The sequence below is a fragment of the Mycena indigotica genome (genome assembly GCF_014461135.1).
Source record: "Mycena indigotica strain 171206Taipei chromosome Unknown Mind.scaff0010, whole genome shotgun sequence".
In the NCBI taxonomy this organism is placed as follows: domain Eukaryota; kingdom Fungi; phylum Basidiomycota; class Agaricomycetes; order Agaricales; family Mycenaceae; genus Mycena; species Mycena indigotica.
Genome location: NW_023503009.1, coordinates 405,867 through 421,706, shown reverse-complemented (window position 1 = coordinate 421,706; position 15,840 = coordinate 405,867). Strand labels below are relative to the sequence as shown.

Below are 15,840 nucleotides of genomic sequence, written 5' to 3'. Positions count from 1 at the left end.
AGCCTAAGGTTTACCGCGACGGCCAGCTATGGATTTATCCCAAGGACCCAATCTTCGCGCTACGAGATGCAGCAATGTCTGCATTCTCACCCGACATTCTCTATCGGCTACCCATCTTCCTCTGGCTTCCCGATTACCTCCCAGTCCATCCAGACCACTTCTACTGTGAATGTGGTCAGCCTTTGAATCGTCATAGTGAGCATTCACACTCAAGGATTTAATTACATGCTGACTTTTTAAGGTTATAATGAACGCCCTATTGCTCGTCGTGTCTGTACAACAGCGGGATCAGACTACTTACTTCCTGTTGACTAAACGGTACTACTGCCCGAATCGTGCAACGAACTCTCGTGGATGTGGGAGGACGTTCCAGGGGACTGATCCGTGGATTCTCTCGCAGCTTCCTCAATTCATCCAGGACCGATTTCCAGGTACATATAATTTTTGATTCGTTGACACAAATTCATTGCTAACGAGCTTCTCAGTATCCATCAGCCACCGTTCAGCGCTTGATAACTCACAGGTTGATATGATGAAAACAATGTTTGCGGCAGGCTCATAAACCACCCGTCGTTGCAGAGCTACGCAAGTGGATTCCTAGTCAGAGTAGACAGTTGATCAATTGATTCCCGACATTTTCCGAAGTTACGTTAGATTATTGGGGTGGTAGCGCTCTGCAAGACGGCTGGCCCAGCTAACCCGGACCGCATCGGTCCGTCAAGTTATCCCCGGTTGGCAGTCTCTATCTGCTTTTGCCGCAAGCTCATTCGTGCCTCCCTCTCCACCTATGGCCCCTGTCACTCTTGGACAATGCATGGATGTGCTCGATGCCATTTCAACAGCTAAGACCACGCTGTCTGATGTGGTCTGCTTCCTCCTCGACAACGCTGTCACTTTTCAGCATGATGCGCGAGCTGCAGCACTCTTCCAACAACCCGAGGTCATCTTGGCCGCATTTTTGAAATCCAATAAGACGTCTATAGCCACCCTCCACTGGGTTGGGCCCACAGCCAACGCTGTCTATGCGGCTGAGCTGGAAACTCTCATCCGACAGCCCAACGCCAAATTCGAGTATATACGCGGATGGTGGGAGTGGGACTCGCGCCAGTCCCACTCTGCTGGCTGAGTGCCACCAATCAACATGTTTTAGTGGGATTCACCCAAATAAGTGGGACCAAGTTCATTTAACGTCACCCCGGCCAAGTGATCATCATCATCACTGCTTGATTAGACTTGTCAAATATGTTTTGAATCATGATATTTATGTACACATCAATCCTCTTCGTAATATGCCAACTGTTTCAATCTCCGACTGTCCTTCCGCTTTCGCTTCTGCCCTTCTGGTAGGATCTCGGACTCACTTGTTGTGGTAGCAGCACGACGACGCTTCCGAGGCTCCTCTGGAGTTGTGTCAGAGGTGGACGGGCCCGCAGGGTGAGCAGCCTCTGTCAGTGATTCTGCTTCAGTCGGTGCAGCCACGATTCTGGTGTCAAGAAGACCAACAGTGTCACCAGACACTTCGGTCCGGCCATCCGGAGACGAAAGTGATTCCAAACCGCTTGCATCCATGCGTGGTATGCCAGTGTAGCCGCCATTAGGCTCAGATGCTGCGGGCGGCATTGCTACCATGCTCGCAGGGGCGGCTAAGGTCGCCAACTCCGACGTGAGCACAGCCCCGTGTTCTCTTTCATACTCGTCCATTGCACGTGCAATCGCCGAGGCCGTTCTTGGACTCATTTGAAAGTCTGCCGAAAATCAGTTCACAGCTCTATTCTGGATTGGAACTTACCAAAATCATCGATTGCGGCCATGTCCAGTGTACCTACTTGGAGCGCCGTGCTGACCTCCAACCCCGAGCCAACCTCTAAGCCGGCGTCCAAGTCCCTTCGGGCCGGAATTCGCGCTCCTCGAAGCTCACCCTTTCGCAAAACATCAAGTGCTTCATCAATTTCTCGGACTAGCCTTCCCGAGACGTTCACCGTTGTATTCAGCAATGGTTAACGGATCTAAAACGGTCAGCGGAGAGTTCTGTGATGCGGTAAGCACAGACGATTTATCAGCCTTTGCACCGTAAGTCCTTCAACGCCAATGGCATTGATCACTGCCTCCAATCGCGCCTCCTCCTCAACACTCGGCTTACTGTGTGGATGCGCTGGGTGGTTGTGGAAATTGCGAAGGTAAACTAAACAGATATTGTCGAGCCATGCGGGTGGCGCAACTCCTTTAAATGGAGCAGGAATGAACATGATAATTTCGGCGAGACATGGCCGCGGAATAATCTTGGGGACTATCGCAAAGCCATTTACCGAGTGTCCCGCAGCTAGAGGCAGGTCATTAGCATAGGCGGAGCATGTATACAGTATGGTGAGACCTACGGCAGACAGACATGTGCACGCGCGGGTGCGCAGTGATATAGCATGTGTCTGAATCGGTGACCGAAAGCCCCGCCGGAAGTTGGCCGTTGTTATCGAACATGAATTTGAACATGGTTTCGTTGATGTTGGCGGGAATGGGAATGTATATATGCTCAAACCGCTGCGATGGATGCCATTCCGAGCAACCAATAAAGTAGATCTTGCCGAGCTGATTGGGGCCCTGTTGCAATGAGTCTTGCGGCAGCTCAAATAGCAGCATCATGCACGTACATGGGAAAGGAGAATCATGATTGCATGCCCCGGACAGTCCTTGCGCTTACACTTGGTGTTCATGACACGGGCATAGAACCTGTTTGAAACTGTCAGTTGAGAGTAAGCAGTAACGAAATCCACCATACCGCAATAATAAACTGCCATATGATGATGCTTCGCGCTCTTTCGAGTCAAGCTCATGCTGCCAGAGCTCTCGCATGGCGTTTACATCAATATCGTACCGCTCGCAATCTGCGAAAATCTCATCGGGTACGAGTTCGCATACATTAACCCCATTGCAATGGTAGCTTGATCGTCGTGCCCACACCTCGACATCCAGGTCATCGGCAAAACCTGTGACCCAGACGTCGCCATCCTTGTGCCCTGCACTACCGCCTCCCCACGAGTCTTGGTCCTGGTGGCAGATATCAGACTTTTGTCGTTCTGAGATGTAGCTTCAATCCTTACCTCGTGTTTGATATACCCATCAATAGTCCATTCCTTGGCCTTTTGGCGTTTCCGGTTTGTTCCCTGCGGCACATTTGGTGGTTCAGCGAGTTTAAGACGATAAACCGCATCGTCCCGCGGAATTGACCATGTGGGGGGTACTGAGTCGATGTCAATGACTCGCTCAACGCTGAGCTCGCGCGTCATCTGGAAGCGCTGGCCAGCGTTGGGCTGAGAAGCTTGCGTGCCCCTTCGTCGGCCTGGGAGATATCAGCCCGGAGCAGTAGAACAAACAAAAAATCTTACCTCTCCCACCTGTGGAAGGTGACTTCTTGCGCCGTACCGGAGAGTCGACCGTTTTTGGCACCTCGGGGAGAAGAACGCGAAGGGGAAAGGCTGCTCCGACATCAGAAAGCGACATCGGAAAGAACACTGCATACCTAGCTCATTTTTGCGGTCGGGTGACCCAGATCGGCTGCGCGACTGTCGCTGCTGGAAGTAACCATCAGCGGATGGTGACCGACGCATGAAGGCAGGGTCAATTGACGAAGAACGAGGAGATTTGGCGGAGTCATTGGAGAGCGATCGACGAGATGACTGGCGAGAGAAGCTGCTAATCGAGGCCGCTCGCGTTGGGGGTAAAGAGCTGCCAGTACCGACCGAAGGAGGAAACCGCGAGTGGTGGCTAGCACGGGAAATTGAGCGTGACGGAAGAGCGAATTCGGAATGACGGGAGAGCACTGAGGCGGCGCGAGACGACGCTGATGAGGTCCGCGTACGAGAGGGAGCTGGAGATGTTGCCTGGCTAGATGCATTCCGGCCGCGCTGTCGAATTAAGGCAGGCCGGCCACGCTGTCGGGAGTTTGAAAACGCGACGTATGCCGCATATGCGGTCGGGAGGACCCAGACTATCGCGTTGTCCAGCGAGAAGAACTCGTGGACTGCATATTCGGGAGGCAAAATCTGAAGACAATATCATCAAAGATTGAAAACAGCGACTCGTCGGTCAGACATACCGTGTCACGGAACGATATAAGATCATCGCCACGGATTGCTTCGGCGTCAAAAGCGGCGACGTCGACCTCGGAGTCATCCCAGAGGAGGAACAGCTCGAGTCCCCACGCTGTAATCCACAACGCGGCGTTCTCCAGCGAGAAGAATGGCTGGTGTGTTGCGTTGCTGATTTCGGGTGGAAACATCTTGTGTCTCTGTCAGTTACCGCACATGAGTGGAGGTAAATAGGGCCGTACGAATTCCCGGTACGCCCGGCGGTCTCGCATTGAAAGTTGAGCAACAGCAGCACTTGTCTGATCGGCCATCGTATTTTGGTAAGTGTGGCGAAAGGCTTGGATGGGAGTATGAGTGACTGGATGCAACGATTTACCACCCAGGTTATATACCTAGAAGACCCTACCATTAGATTAGGATCGATCCCCGTCCTTGGTGTTTTTTCGAGCGAGAACGTCCAGGAAGAAGCGGAATTGAAGAAGAATGGCGAATGGAGATACAGCATGTGTGCGTGCAGAAGTCGATGCGTTGAAGCGCGAGACGACCCTGACTGATGCGGCGTTAGTCCTTGCTTGTCAAGCTTGCTGAGCGGCCATGCACATTGCTAGCCACTGCCACGTGTACTTGCATACGTGGCATGTCGAGAGTCAAATCGAGCGTGTCGGCGAGGCTGAGACTCTAACGTTGTCGAAGAGCCATTAGGCTTGCTTGTCTGTCCGTTCGGACCGTCGCCAAGCGGTGGTGGTAGGTGCATGAGAAGATTGCCGTCGTGGCGGTGCCTGACAGCGGTGTGACAGCTCGCATCATCGCATCATAATTCCTGCCGTCGGTAAAGCATGGCCAACAATCTTCCAATCCCACAAACTTGGGCTAAGCCACACCAATCAGTCATCGGATGGGCGGGAGTGGGACTGGCACGAGTCCCACTCCCACCAAACTCGTGTACCCTCGCCAAATTCAACGCCGCTCATAGAGTTGAGTATATACGAGTTTGGTGGGAGTGGGACTCGCGCCAGTCCCACTCCCAGTGCTGTTTGACAGCGGTTAAGCCGATTTGGTGGGACTTGTCCCATCAGAGTGGGACTTGATGCACATCATCTTTCTGATGTGTCGTGCGTGGATCATTGGGTTGCGGCGCCGGCCGCGACGGCCGGGGTTTTCCACCCCGGACCCCGACCAGGGCGTTGCCCTGGACCCACCCTGCCGGGGGCATCCGCTCGCCGCAGGGCCCGCTGCGCGGAGCATCGTCCGTCTTCCCTTCAATTTTTTCCGCCTTTTTGCATGACTCACTGTCTTTTAACTCTAGGTTGCGGCGCCGGCCGCGGCGGCCGGGGTTTTCCACCCCGGACCCCGACCAGGGCTTCGCCCCGGACCCCACGCTGCCGCGGGCTGCCGCTCGCCGCGGAGGCTCGCTGCGCGACGCCGGCTAAGTCTCTCTCCTGAGCTGGCATCAGCCGGCCTTGGAGACGATCACAGCAACCAGCCATGAATCCCACTTTGATAGCTGGAGTCCCACAGATTGGAAGGGAGTGGGACTGGCACGAGTCCCACTCCCACCATTCTCGTGTACCCTCCTCATGCAAAAATCCGTCAATTGGAGGAGATCGACATTGAAAACATGGCACTGCAGATGGAGAAGCATGCCCCTACATTTTGGATGGCTCTCAGCAAGCTGTTGAGCCCATCCGATGAGCAGCTACACCTGCAGGCCCGGAAACGGACTGAATATCGGAAACGGGAGGGAAAATCAGTAGTGGATACGGCAGCAATGGAGCTTGATGGTATAGCAGAGGGTGAAGACGAAGCAACCGAGGTGGAGACGCGTGAGGATGTTCTGGAACGGCAGAGAGTAGCACGAGTACGGATGGTGCGTGCTAACCCATTCTTCATGCTCGGTGATTTCAGCTAATCCTCGCTACAGAAACAAGTCGTATGTGTGAGCATCATTATGAACAATCGAAATTTACATTGCAATACTCTCCAAACTCTTGTCGGTGTATTTCTCCATGCATGCAATGCACCGGAAAGTGTTCTAAACTTTGCATCGCACATTGGTGTATCCAACTCACCCAGCACAAATGATACCACTATCACTAGTCTCAGCGAAGACTCTACGACTGTTGTCCGTGAATCCACGACTAAGGGAGAGAGTGGATTTTCATATGACAATGTCGATATTAATTTGAAACACTCATTCTCCTCCGTCGAGCATCCAACTGTGTCACTCATCCATATGACATCGCGGATGAGCTTCCCTCTTCAACATCTCAAGCCAGGAGATCTTGACTGCGCGTCAGAACTTTGGCGGCGCTCCGATCTAAATCCTCACCGAAAGCCAGAGGACAAGTACTAGTACCCGGTGTATACGGATATGGACTTCATGCGCATTCATCCCGAAACCCTCGATCAAGACCGTATGTCGCGCCGTGACCGCTTCAATGCCTGGGTTTTTCTTCGGGACCTTATACACCATGGACCCGATTATTTTCATCAATTTGAAAGCCAACTCAAGCCGCCAGATGAGGTGGACTGGGGCCACCATAAATTGGCGATTCACCGCATCTGGCGCTTCTTTTGGCGCTGCATCACCGCATAATTCCCGCACTTGGCGCTGCATTACGGCATATTGGCGCACCCATCAGATTGATGTCAAGTACTTCTTGTTTCCACTCCACCATCACTAGCACGATCCACGCGGTTGAAAGCGAGGCGAAAGCAGGCCCCCTTGCTGTTCACACTTCCGCGCCGCCCCACTTCGCAGATAGAAGCAGTTCTGTCTCAGTTCCCGCCCAGTGCAGGGCACGCAATCGCGCCGCATTGTTTTCGACGTCACTACGCCAACTTGAACATCCAAACTTCGCTCCAACCTGCAGTGCTGTCTGGGCTCCTATCCTCAACAAGAGTCGCAACCACCACCTGATGTCGGTGGCCCGTCGCTCGACCTCGCCGCCGGCCGCCAACGCCGTCAGGAACGCCACGAAGCGACCGTAAGGAATCCGGGCGCCATGCTGGCCCTAGCGGAATCTGCTCTGCAGTTCAATCCACGGATCGCGCAAGCATCCGCTGCATCAATACCTCCACATCTAGCGGCACACAGTCGGACTCCATACCGACATCCCACCTTGTCCGAGTCGTCGTTGGCGAACTCGAAGGGCAGCGGCGTCACTCACATGCACACACCACTGGTAGAGTAACGAGGTGCGTGTGTGCTCCTTGTGGAGGCTATGTGGGCTGAAATTGTAGTGTGCCAATCGTTGCGCGCGCCATTGGTGGTCGGAGGCGGACCGCCGCGCCGCTTGCCGATTAAAATGGCGGCATGTAGTATGTGTGTGTGTTGTGGTTGCTCAGAGCTGACTTGTTAGTCTAGGTTTCCGTTGCCGCCCCAACTTGCAGGCGTATACGGGGTTTTTTTTAAAAACATCTCTTGTAATTAGAATATTAACATTTTTAAAAAACATCAGTGATTTACAAGTCTTCCCCTCATTTTAATAAAATCCACGCTGTCAAACTCTGTATCTTTCTTGGCACCTTGGCATCAACAATTTTTCTCCTCTTTTTTAGCCTTTCCCCTACTCAGTATTTTCCCCATACTTAAGGAATTTTCCACACGTCAGGTCTGGGGCCTTATAGCTACCACACTGCCCACCCTGACAAGGCTTTTCAACCTTTTAAACCTTTTTTTGATCTCTCATTTCCCTATGTAAAACCCGCCTTTTGGCAGGGGCATAAATTAGAGGCATTTTTTAAAAACATTAACACTGGTAATGAGAAGGCTTTTTTAAAAAAAACCCCGTGTACAGGTGCAACTTGAACCCCGCCCGCCATCTGCGCTGCCTTTATGTGTCGTCGAAGGCAGTCCATGCGCGTCGCAGATGATTTCCCAGGCTTTCGGCACCGTTGGACTCGACTTGAAGAGCGACAACGTACTGATGGTGCGTGGCAGTCGTCGTGTATGCTCAGTTGCTCACCGTCCGCCAGTAGGATCACAAGTGGGGGGGCCATTGCTTCGCTGTTTGTGCGATGACGCGATGACTGGCCAAGTGGTCACGGTGGGCCTTTGCCGTTACCCGTTTTTGCCGCATCCCACCCTTGTAGCTCCAGTCGCACATTGACAGTGCGTCTCGGCAATCTGGTGGGTGCGGGAGCTAGCCGGTGAGTCAGCACCTTGCCAATCGCCAACGACGTCGATGGCTGACTGGGTTCCGCAGAGGTTTCTCGAGAAGCCCCTATCGTCTTGCAAGAGGGTGGCCGTCTTATAAGACGGGCTCCAGGTTCGCCCGCCTCCAACATGTGTATGTGCTTGTTGTGGTTGCTCACAGGGGTGTCCGCTGACTCGTTTTTCTAGTCGTTCGTTGCTGTTACGTGCGTACAGTCTAGTATTCAGGTGCTACTGGCAATGGTGAGTCTCGGTTTCTGTTTGTGCTTGGTGCATTCTCACCGTTTAGCCGTATGACGCTGAAAGTGCGAGCATAGCGGCCGCTTTCAACGTCAAGCGCCAGTTACATTCTGCAACGAACTACTGGTACTGGCAGTCTGGGTGGCGCGGCACTGCTCCAGGACGCGTGGAGGTGGGATGGACATTCGGGAGTTTGCAGGGACTGGACCGGCACGCGCCGGGGCATTCCAGTACCCCAGGTCCGAGGATGTGATAGCGTGAGCTGTCGTTGGGCCGCTTTTAGACAAATGACTGTTAATGAGCATGATACTGCTCGTGGGATCTGGATCCGGGCTGCTGCCTCGAAGGCTCCTCGCATGAAGTTAGAAGTCGGGGTATCTACCAAAAAATTTCACAATAGTATCCACTGTCAGTGATCACTTGCAGTATTCACGTTCCAGTAAAGCCAAGTTAGCGCCGCGCACCGCCAGAATGTTGGCGCTGCGCCACGGAATGTTGGCGCAGCAACATTTAATACTGGCGCTGCAGCCACGTTATTTTGGCGCTGCAGTTCCGTCGCACTGGTGCTGCTGTGACGCTACATTGGCGCTGCACGTCACGCACTTGACGCTGCATGTTACACATTTGGCATTGCAGGGTGACATGTAAGTCACACTTTGGCGCTGCAGCGTGACAATGTATGAAGTCCAAAAAAATTAGGGTTGGAATAAATAAGCTCCCAAGATCCCTACTGTACCCATACATATAGCCCATTTGAATTTCCACTTAAATTTTCAGCCCTTTGCACAGAAAATAAAATCTAAGTCAACTCCAAACACCGGGTATTGACTGATTATGAGAAGATTTTCTACCAAATTCTCAATAAAACAGCTTATATCACTAGCACTCATGTATATATTCATCTCCGGCGCTTCCATAAGGCAAAATAACACCAATCTCAAGAGCTGTCCAGTAGTTTCTGTTCTATCATTTAGACTATCAATTCATATTGATGTGTGTGAACACCAATGTGTCACGACTTTGGCGCTTCAGATGTCACAGCATGGCGCTTCCAGCGTGACAAATTGGCGCTTCCAGCGGTGAAGCGCTAATTTCTGGTGGCCCGGTGGACTGCATTCCACTTCAGAAGACTGAGCTTGTTCATTTGCGAATGATGGACTCGGCATGTGCTTCAGCGCAAGAAAATGCAACAATTCTGGAGGACATGCTGGTCAAGCAAGCTGGACTTGGCGACCCTGCGCAACACCCAAACACAACTCCGCTGGGCAACCGCATAGTTCTTGTCTTTGGAGATCTTGGGGTGGGAGATCGCATTCAGAGTGCAAAGGCTTCACGCAGTGAAGAAAGCACAGCATGGCGTCGTTTGGAGAACATTGTCTATGTTATGGGTCTTTTCCATGTCAAGATGGCCTGTGCTGACGCAATTCACCGTGCATTTATTGCTGCCAAACCTGCTCGAAAAGATACCGACAAATACAGTCTCTTTCATCATGCTGAGACAATTCGGCGAAAGGAATCCAGTAAGATCCAGACAAAACCCGGCTTCCGACTGATGCACGAAATCATCCTTCACACGGGAATCGGTTGTCGACTTGATATTTGGCGCACATTTATCAAAAAGATTAATTCTCAGTGGACATCTTTGGAGAAGTACGCCGAGTCAATGCCCTTATTTGACGATATCTGTGCAGTCTCGCGTCGCATTGTGATGGAATATGTTGCCAAACGTGACATCATATCCAAGTTACGCAAAACAGTCTACTGGGGGTCGGGATATGGTTCGGGAAAATATGCTTCTCCGGCAGCAAATCTTTCTTCTATATGAGGAGATCAGCTATGGGATGAACATCGGAGACATTGGGCGTGTTGAGACGTGCTTTCTTCCCTGGTCATATATCTTTACTGCGACCAAAAAACACCGCTACACACTTTATCTCAAGGTGTATTTGCGAGATGTACTGAAACGCTATCCCGAAGGCCTACGTCAGGCAGTGCGGATGAATATTCTTATTAATCCAACTGGCCTACCTGGACGTTTTCGTGGGGTTGACTGGCAAGTTGAGCACAATAATTTGTTCTTACAGCGTATCTATGGTGGTCGCTTTTCAAACCATAACAAGCAGCATATCATCAAAGAGTCAGCACTTCTGGGGGTTTTCAAGAATGCACGTATGCAAGTCGACCGGCAGTTCCGGATATCTGGGCGTGGTACAAAGCATGCTCCTCCAAATCTCAAGACTACACTTCATGTCCTTGGTGAAGAGCGCTAGCTTCATTCCCATCGAACACATGAAACAGATATTCCACGCTACACAGATTATCAGATTGAAGATCTACTCAAGGTTGGACAGCACACGTCTTCTGTGACACAATTGCCAGCTATGCGTGGTGAAAACCGAGCTGCTGTTTTAGCTCATGATAGTGAGGATGAGAGTGGGGATGAAGATCAACAGGAGCAGCTTGGAGATCACGAAGAGGAAGTTGAGGAGGAGGAGGACTTGAATGAGGACGGATTTGAATAAATTTACATGAAAGTAGCATTATTGATAATGAGACTAATCAAGGGGCTTCTACCTATAGCAGGTGAAGCAATAGTAGTATTTGCAGTAATTGGCCCGGGTGTAGCTGGAGGAATATTTTCCTTATTACTTGGAGCCTTGCAGGTAGCACCTAAGTCATTATCATGTCAGCCAAGGTTTAAGAAATCATGTAAATCACATACGGTTATGGCCTGGTTGTCGGCAGTTACCACAGAGTCGGACAGCTTTTGGAGTTGAAATCGTGGACATACGTTCTGGGATGGGCTGTACACTATGAACAATGCTTAGTATGTCATTACCATATTCTTCTACCAGCTGGCTCTGCCATGAGGTCTCGCGTTGAATGGCTGCAGCATCCGGAAGCTTCTTGAGATCTGCGCATATTGCCAGACGCAGCAGGATATTGTCTGACATGAGCGCAGAAACACCATACATATCCAGAACACAGCTGTCGAGAGTGCGTTCAGCTGTACTTTCACGCCAAACCTCCAGGCAACCGAGAATATGTTTACCAGTCGCCGAGAGCTCATATGCCTTTTTTACACTTGTCTTTGCTGGTTTTACAAGACGTGGGAGTGTTATTGGGGCGATATGGTCAAATGCGGTGGGATGGCAAAGAGCGCAACAAATTCTTGGGATAGTCGGCTTACAGCGCTGACAACCGCCAATTATTGTTTCGTCACACTTGATATGTGAAGGTGGTTCTGATATATTTCAGCAAATCGAGACACAGAAAGTTATATATAAGCAACTTACGCATCTGCTTATAAGAGAAGTACAAGTAAAATGGTTCTCGATGACAGAGCAATCCACGCTCTGCAGCATTGACCATGTCATCAAGAGCTGATCCAAGTTGGAGAGTGGACTTGTCGTTCTTCTTTTGAGGATTTGAACTTGTTTCCAAATCTGGCGGTAGCAAGTAGCGTGCCTTACGGGCAGAAGGTGATGGGTCTATACCAAGAAAGGCACCGGACCATGGTACGGTCGACTCGCCACCTGCATATACTAATGCCAGGGGCACAACAGGCAAACCATCAGCGCGTTTGCGGCGTTTGGCTCCAACCACAGCAGAAGGTGTATCGGGGGTCTTACGCTTCTTTTGCGAACGTGCGACAGTTGCAATACGATGATGGTCGTAGGTACTCTCATCAACAAGCACTACAGCAGTACCCTCAATGGCAGGATCACGAGCAGCACGACCAATTCGTTGCCAAAGCGTGCACGCATCTCCACCACGGGTCAAGCGATATTGTACGACAATCTCAACGTCAGGAAGGTCCAATCCCTGTCACAATTCAGTTCATGTAGTTGGTGCGTCAAAGAAAGGAAGAATATACCATTCCAAATGCGTCAGTAACAGCCAAACCCCAAATCTGGCCCGATTTAAAAGCTTCAAAGGTGTCGGCACGGTACTCTGATGTCATCGTGGCATGAAAGTATCGCAGCTTTGCACGTAGTGTTGATGGCAACCGAGAACGCAAGTACTCAATCGCGTCCTCGCATGCGGGAATACTGTCGAAGAAAACAAGAAATTTTGGCGGAGGAGAATCAAGAGACTTGAAGCCAGGTGGGATCAGAAACGCGAGATCCTTGTAGCTTGCGACAGCATATTGCATTGGCCGTACAAGAAGTCGAATGTTGGGACAGTCATTTGAATGAATAAAATATGCGCTGCCATCACCAGAGCGCAAGCGTAATATGCTCTTGATTTCGTGCAGCATCCATTCTGGAATCGTTGCAGAAGTGACGAAGAAGAGAACATGGGGTGGGAGGAGATGACGCAGATTGCCAACGCGAAGATAGTGGGGGCGGAAAGTCTTGCCCCAGGTTGTAATACAGTGTGCCTCGTCGAATACTATATAGAGGAGTCGGTCCTTGACCTTCTGCTGCTTCCACAGGTTGTGAAAGCGATCGCCATCCAGAATTTCCGGACTAGCTGTAACGACTTGGTATTCACCTCGTATGATGGCCTAACACAGTGTTAACACAGAAACTCGAAGAAAGAGTGGGGTAACACACCTGGTATATCTCTGGCTTATTGTTCTCCGCAGTGAGATTCACTGATTTTATCCCCACCTTTGCCAGCTGCACTTCCATTTGCTTCCCAATCATCACCAACGGCGTTATCCCGAAGACCATCTTGTCCTCACCATCTCTGCAAGCCATGAGAAGCCGAAGGAGAAAGGTCATCGTCTTTCCAGATGCTGTGGCGGATAGATGAACGACATCCTTCCCACTCTGCAGCGCCAAAGCTGGCTGCATTTGACGCAAACATAGTCTCTTGCCGAAGACCTCTTGCCCAAGGTCACGAAGTCTCGCAAAAGTCCAGACACGCTGTGGGGCTGGTGGTATGCCGGAAGGTGCAGTGGCAGGCTGGGGTGCAATTGAAAGTGTGTCGTTGGGATGTCGAAAGACTGAGGTCGTGGGGAGAGAAGCCTGTTGAGGGCTGATAGATGTCGCGTCAACAGTGGATGCCATCTCGGAACGGTGAATTGGTGGATTAAAAGATGATATAATAAGAGTGGAAGGAGTGTAGGCGGCTCAAATGAGTGGACGCGGCCAGTCAACGCTGGTGACAAGAGTAACCGGGGATAATTGCCCCGGTCCGATTCGGCGCGGGTCAATTGGTCCAGCCCTCTTGCAGAGCGCACCACCTCCAAAAACCTCACGTAACATCGACATGATCGGAAATCAAAAAAAATTATCGGATTTGGGATCTGAATACACGATTCGTATCTAGCTTGAATAGCTCTGCAACGAGGGTTGGTTCATGAGCCTGCGTTTGCGGGACGATTCGGCGCCGAGCCTTTCTCTAAGATGGTCCACGAGCTCAAGCACCTTCATCACAGTCGACTCGAGGCAATGTATCTACATGCTGCTCTTCACTTTGGCTTCCGTGGCCCTTGCCAAATTCCCGTGTTCTCTAAATTCAACGACAGGACAAAGTTTGCAGGCTATGCACCATCGCGAAAGTATCTTAAGAGCATCTTCATCTCGTGGTTCACTGCCAATCGTTTGTTTATCGACCGCATCATGTCGTCCCTGTCTGGTTCTGTCCTCAAAGCTGACCATACATTCAAAGTACGTTTTCTTACTGTAAAAATGGTCATAGTCTCAAGTATCTTCTAGACCGTAGACCATCAAGGTCGACTTCCTGGTGGCGAGCCCATACATGAGGCACTTTATGAGGCAGTGAATGAGATGGAGGAGGTCCGCTTCTATGGTCTTGCTCTAACGCAGGGGTTTGCACCGCTTACTGGGCTATATCAACAGCTACAAGTAGGACTTGAACGCCATGGGCACCCTCCAACAGAACTCTTGTATACAGATAACCCACGGAGTACGTCTGAGCTTTTGATTCAATACTAGTAATGGCTACTTACAGCTCGCATAGAGGAGCGTAACTGGCATGAAACAAATACCCCATCGCTTGCAAGGAATGTCAAACATACTGTTCTCGACCCCTTCCGTGACCTTCCCGAGTTCAAGCTTACACAACAGCCTTTGTTCGCAAGCTCTGCGGAACGCATAGATACACTTTGTGACGAAATTCTTCAGTCCCTCCCAGCCGACGACTCTATATTTATAGCGTTGATGGTACATTCTCAGCAGGATAATATCAACATTATCCAGATGCGAACAAAGGATAAGATTTTAGTTTTTCATGTTTGTGTCTTCATGCTTATTTGAGAATCTGTTCTGATTGTCTTTAGACCCAAAGCCTAATGCCAGGGCATATTCCGTTCTGCTTGAGATCTGTTCTTACCCATCCACACATTATTAAATTTGGTCACGACATTCACGTCTCAGCAAAACGACTAGAGTCACTCTGGCATTTTTCAGGGCCATCACCCAGTCTCATCCACCTAGGCAAGCTTGCAAAACTGAAAGGTGCTGCTGCCACTCCTAATTGCACATTACCAACACTGGTCGGTGTGATTTTGAAGCACCAGTTACTGCTGCCCGACTTGACGACCAGAGAAATTCCGATCGCTAATCAGGTCGAACACTTTGCTCGTGAAATCGACAGTATCTGGTCCATTCAGCTTGCCTTTATGATGGCCGGCTCTGTTGGTCTCCCACTCCAACCTAATCAAATGTGTCCAGGCGAGCCTGTTGCGTTTGTGATCGGACAGAAAACTCAGGCGTGGGGAGAGCTGGTTTCGCACAATGGATCGATCACCAATTCTGAAGGTGGTACTGTCCAAGTCATACCTGTTACTAAAGCTTATTCGGCCATCAAACTCACAAAACTCTTTATTCCTGGATTCATTGTTGCCAAAAATGGACATACACTTGAATGGCTGTTTGATCATGGCGATCATGCTGTAGTCCAGACACGTACACTGCGCTCTCGTGCTCCCGATCCACCTCATCCGGCCACTGAGTTGACTGACGACACCTCTTTGGGTATACCAGCTACGGTACATATTCCCTCAGTGATGGAGCAACTCGCTCAGGCAACTCCTTCATTCCCAACGTCATTTTCTACCCCAGATGGCCCTACGACTATTGTATCTGAGGATGATAGTGACAGCACAGAGCTAGTGGTCAGTCCTCAATTTCTCTCTCTTGATTTCGAGAGGTGAAGTCTGACCTGTCACAGTCAGATGCACCCGAACCCTCTGCAGATGATCTAGCGGATATTCTTGTTGAATCAATCCAGCATGCCCGGAGTGTTCTTCAACAATCACACACAGCTGATACACTGGCCAGTCGAGTTCTTGACGACGCATATCACTTCATGGACCGACTACTCCGTCTACTTTCCAAAAAACATCCTGCGTTCAGAGAATTTGCCCATCTCTTTAGTGAGATTATT

The 15,840-nt window shown here is 50.7% G+C and overlaps 4 protein-coding genes across 4 annotated transcripts; 2 read left to right on the top strand and 2 right to left on the bottom strand.

Moving 5' to 3' along the window:
* Window positions 1-1,272: 1,272 nt before the first annotated feature.
* On the bottom strand, window positions 1,273-4,393 carry MIND_01116300 (uncharacterized protein; the record flags this gene model as incomplete). Its single annotated transcript, XM_037367724.1, has 12 exons — window positions 1,273-1,745; window positions 1,790-1,939; window positions 1,980-2,028; window positions 2,070-2,320; window positions 2,376-2,595; window positions 2,646-2,724; window positions 2,774-3,042; window positions 3,096-3,334; window positions 3,381-3,470; window positions 3,515-4,037; window positions 4,091-4,273; window positions 4,325-4,393. 12 exons carry the CDS (start codon window positions 4,391-4,393, stop codon window positions 1,273-1,275), a joined length of 2,595 nt encoding a protein of 864 aa, XP_037215556.1.
* A 1,307-nt stretch (window positions 4,394-5,700) lies between these two features.
* On the top strand, window positions 5,701-6,435 carry MIND_01116200 (uncharacterized protein; the record flags this gene model as incomplete). Its single annotated transcript, XM_037367723.1, has 2 exons — window positions 5,701-5,949; window positions 6,004-6,435. 2 exons carry the CDS (start codon window positions 5,701-5,703, stop codon window positions 6,433-6,435), a joined length of 681 nt encoding a protein of 226 aa, XP_037215555.1.
* A 3,193-nt stretch (window positions 6,436-9,628) lies between these two features.
* MIND_01116100 (uncharacterized protein) lies at window positions 9,629-10,303 on the top strand (the record flags this gene model as incomplete). The annotated part of the gene is made up of 1 exon (XM_037367722.1): window positions 9,629-10,303. The coding sequence occupies one exon, from the start codon at window positions 9,629-9,631 to the stop codon at window positions 10,301-10,303; it is 675 nt and encodes a 224-aa protein (XP_037215554.1).
* An 889-nt stretch (window positions 10,304-11,192) lies between these two features.
* MIND_01116000 (ATP-dependent DNA helicase RecQ) lies at window positions 11,193-13,496 on the bottom strand (the record flags this gene model as incomplete). Its single annotated transcript, XM_037367721.1, has 4 exons — window positions 11,193-11,722; window positions 11,775-12,303; window positions 12,356-12,988; window positions 13,038-13,496. The coding sequence occupies 4 exons, from the start codon at window positions 13,494-13,496 to the stop codon at window positions 11,193-11,195; spliced, it is 2,151 nt and encodes a 716-aa protein (XP_037215553.1).
* Window positions 13,497-15,840: the final 2,344 nt, after the last annotated feature.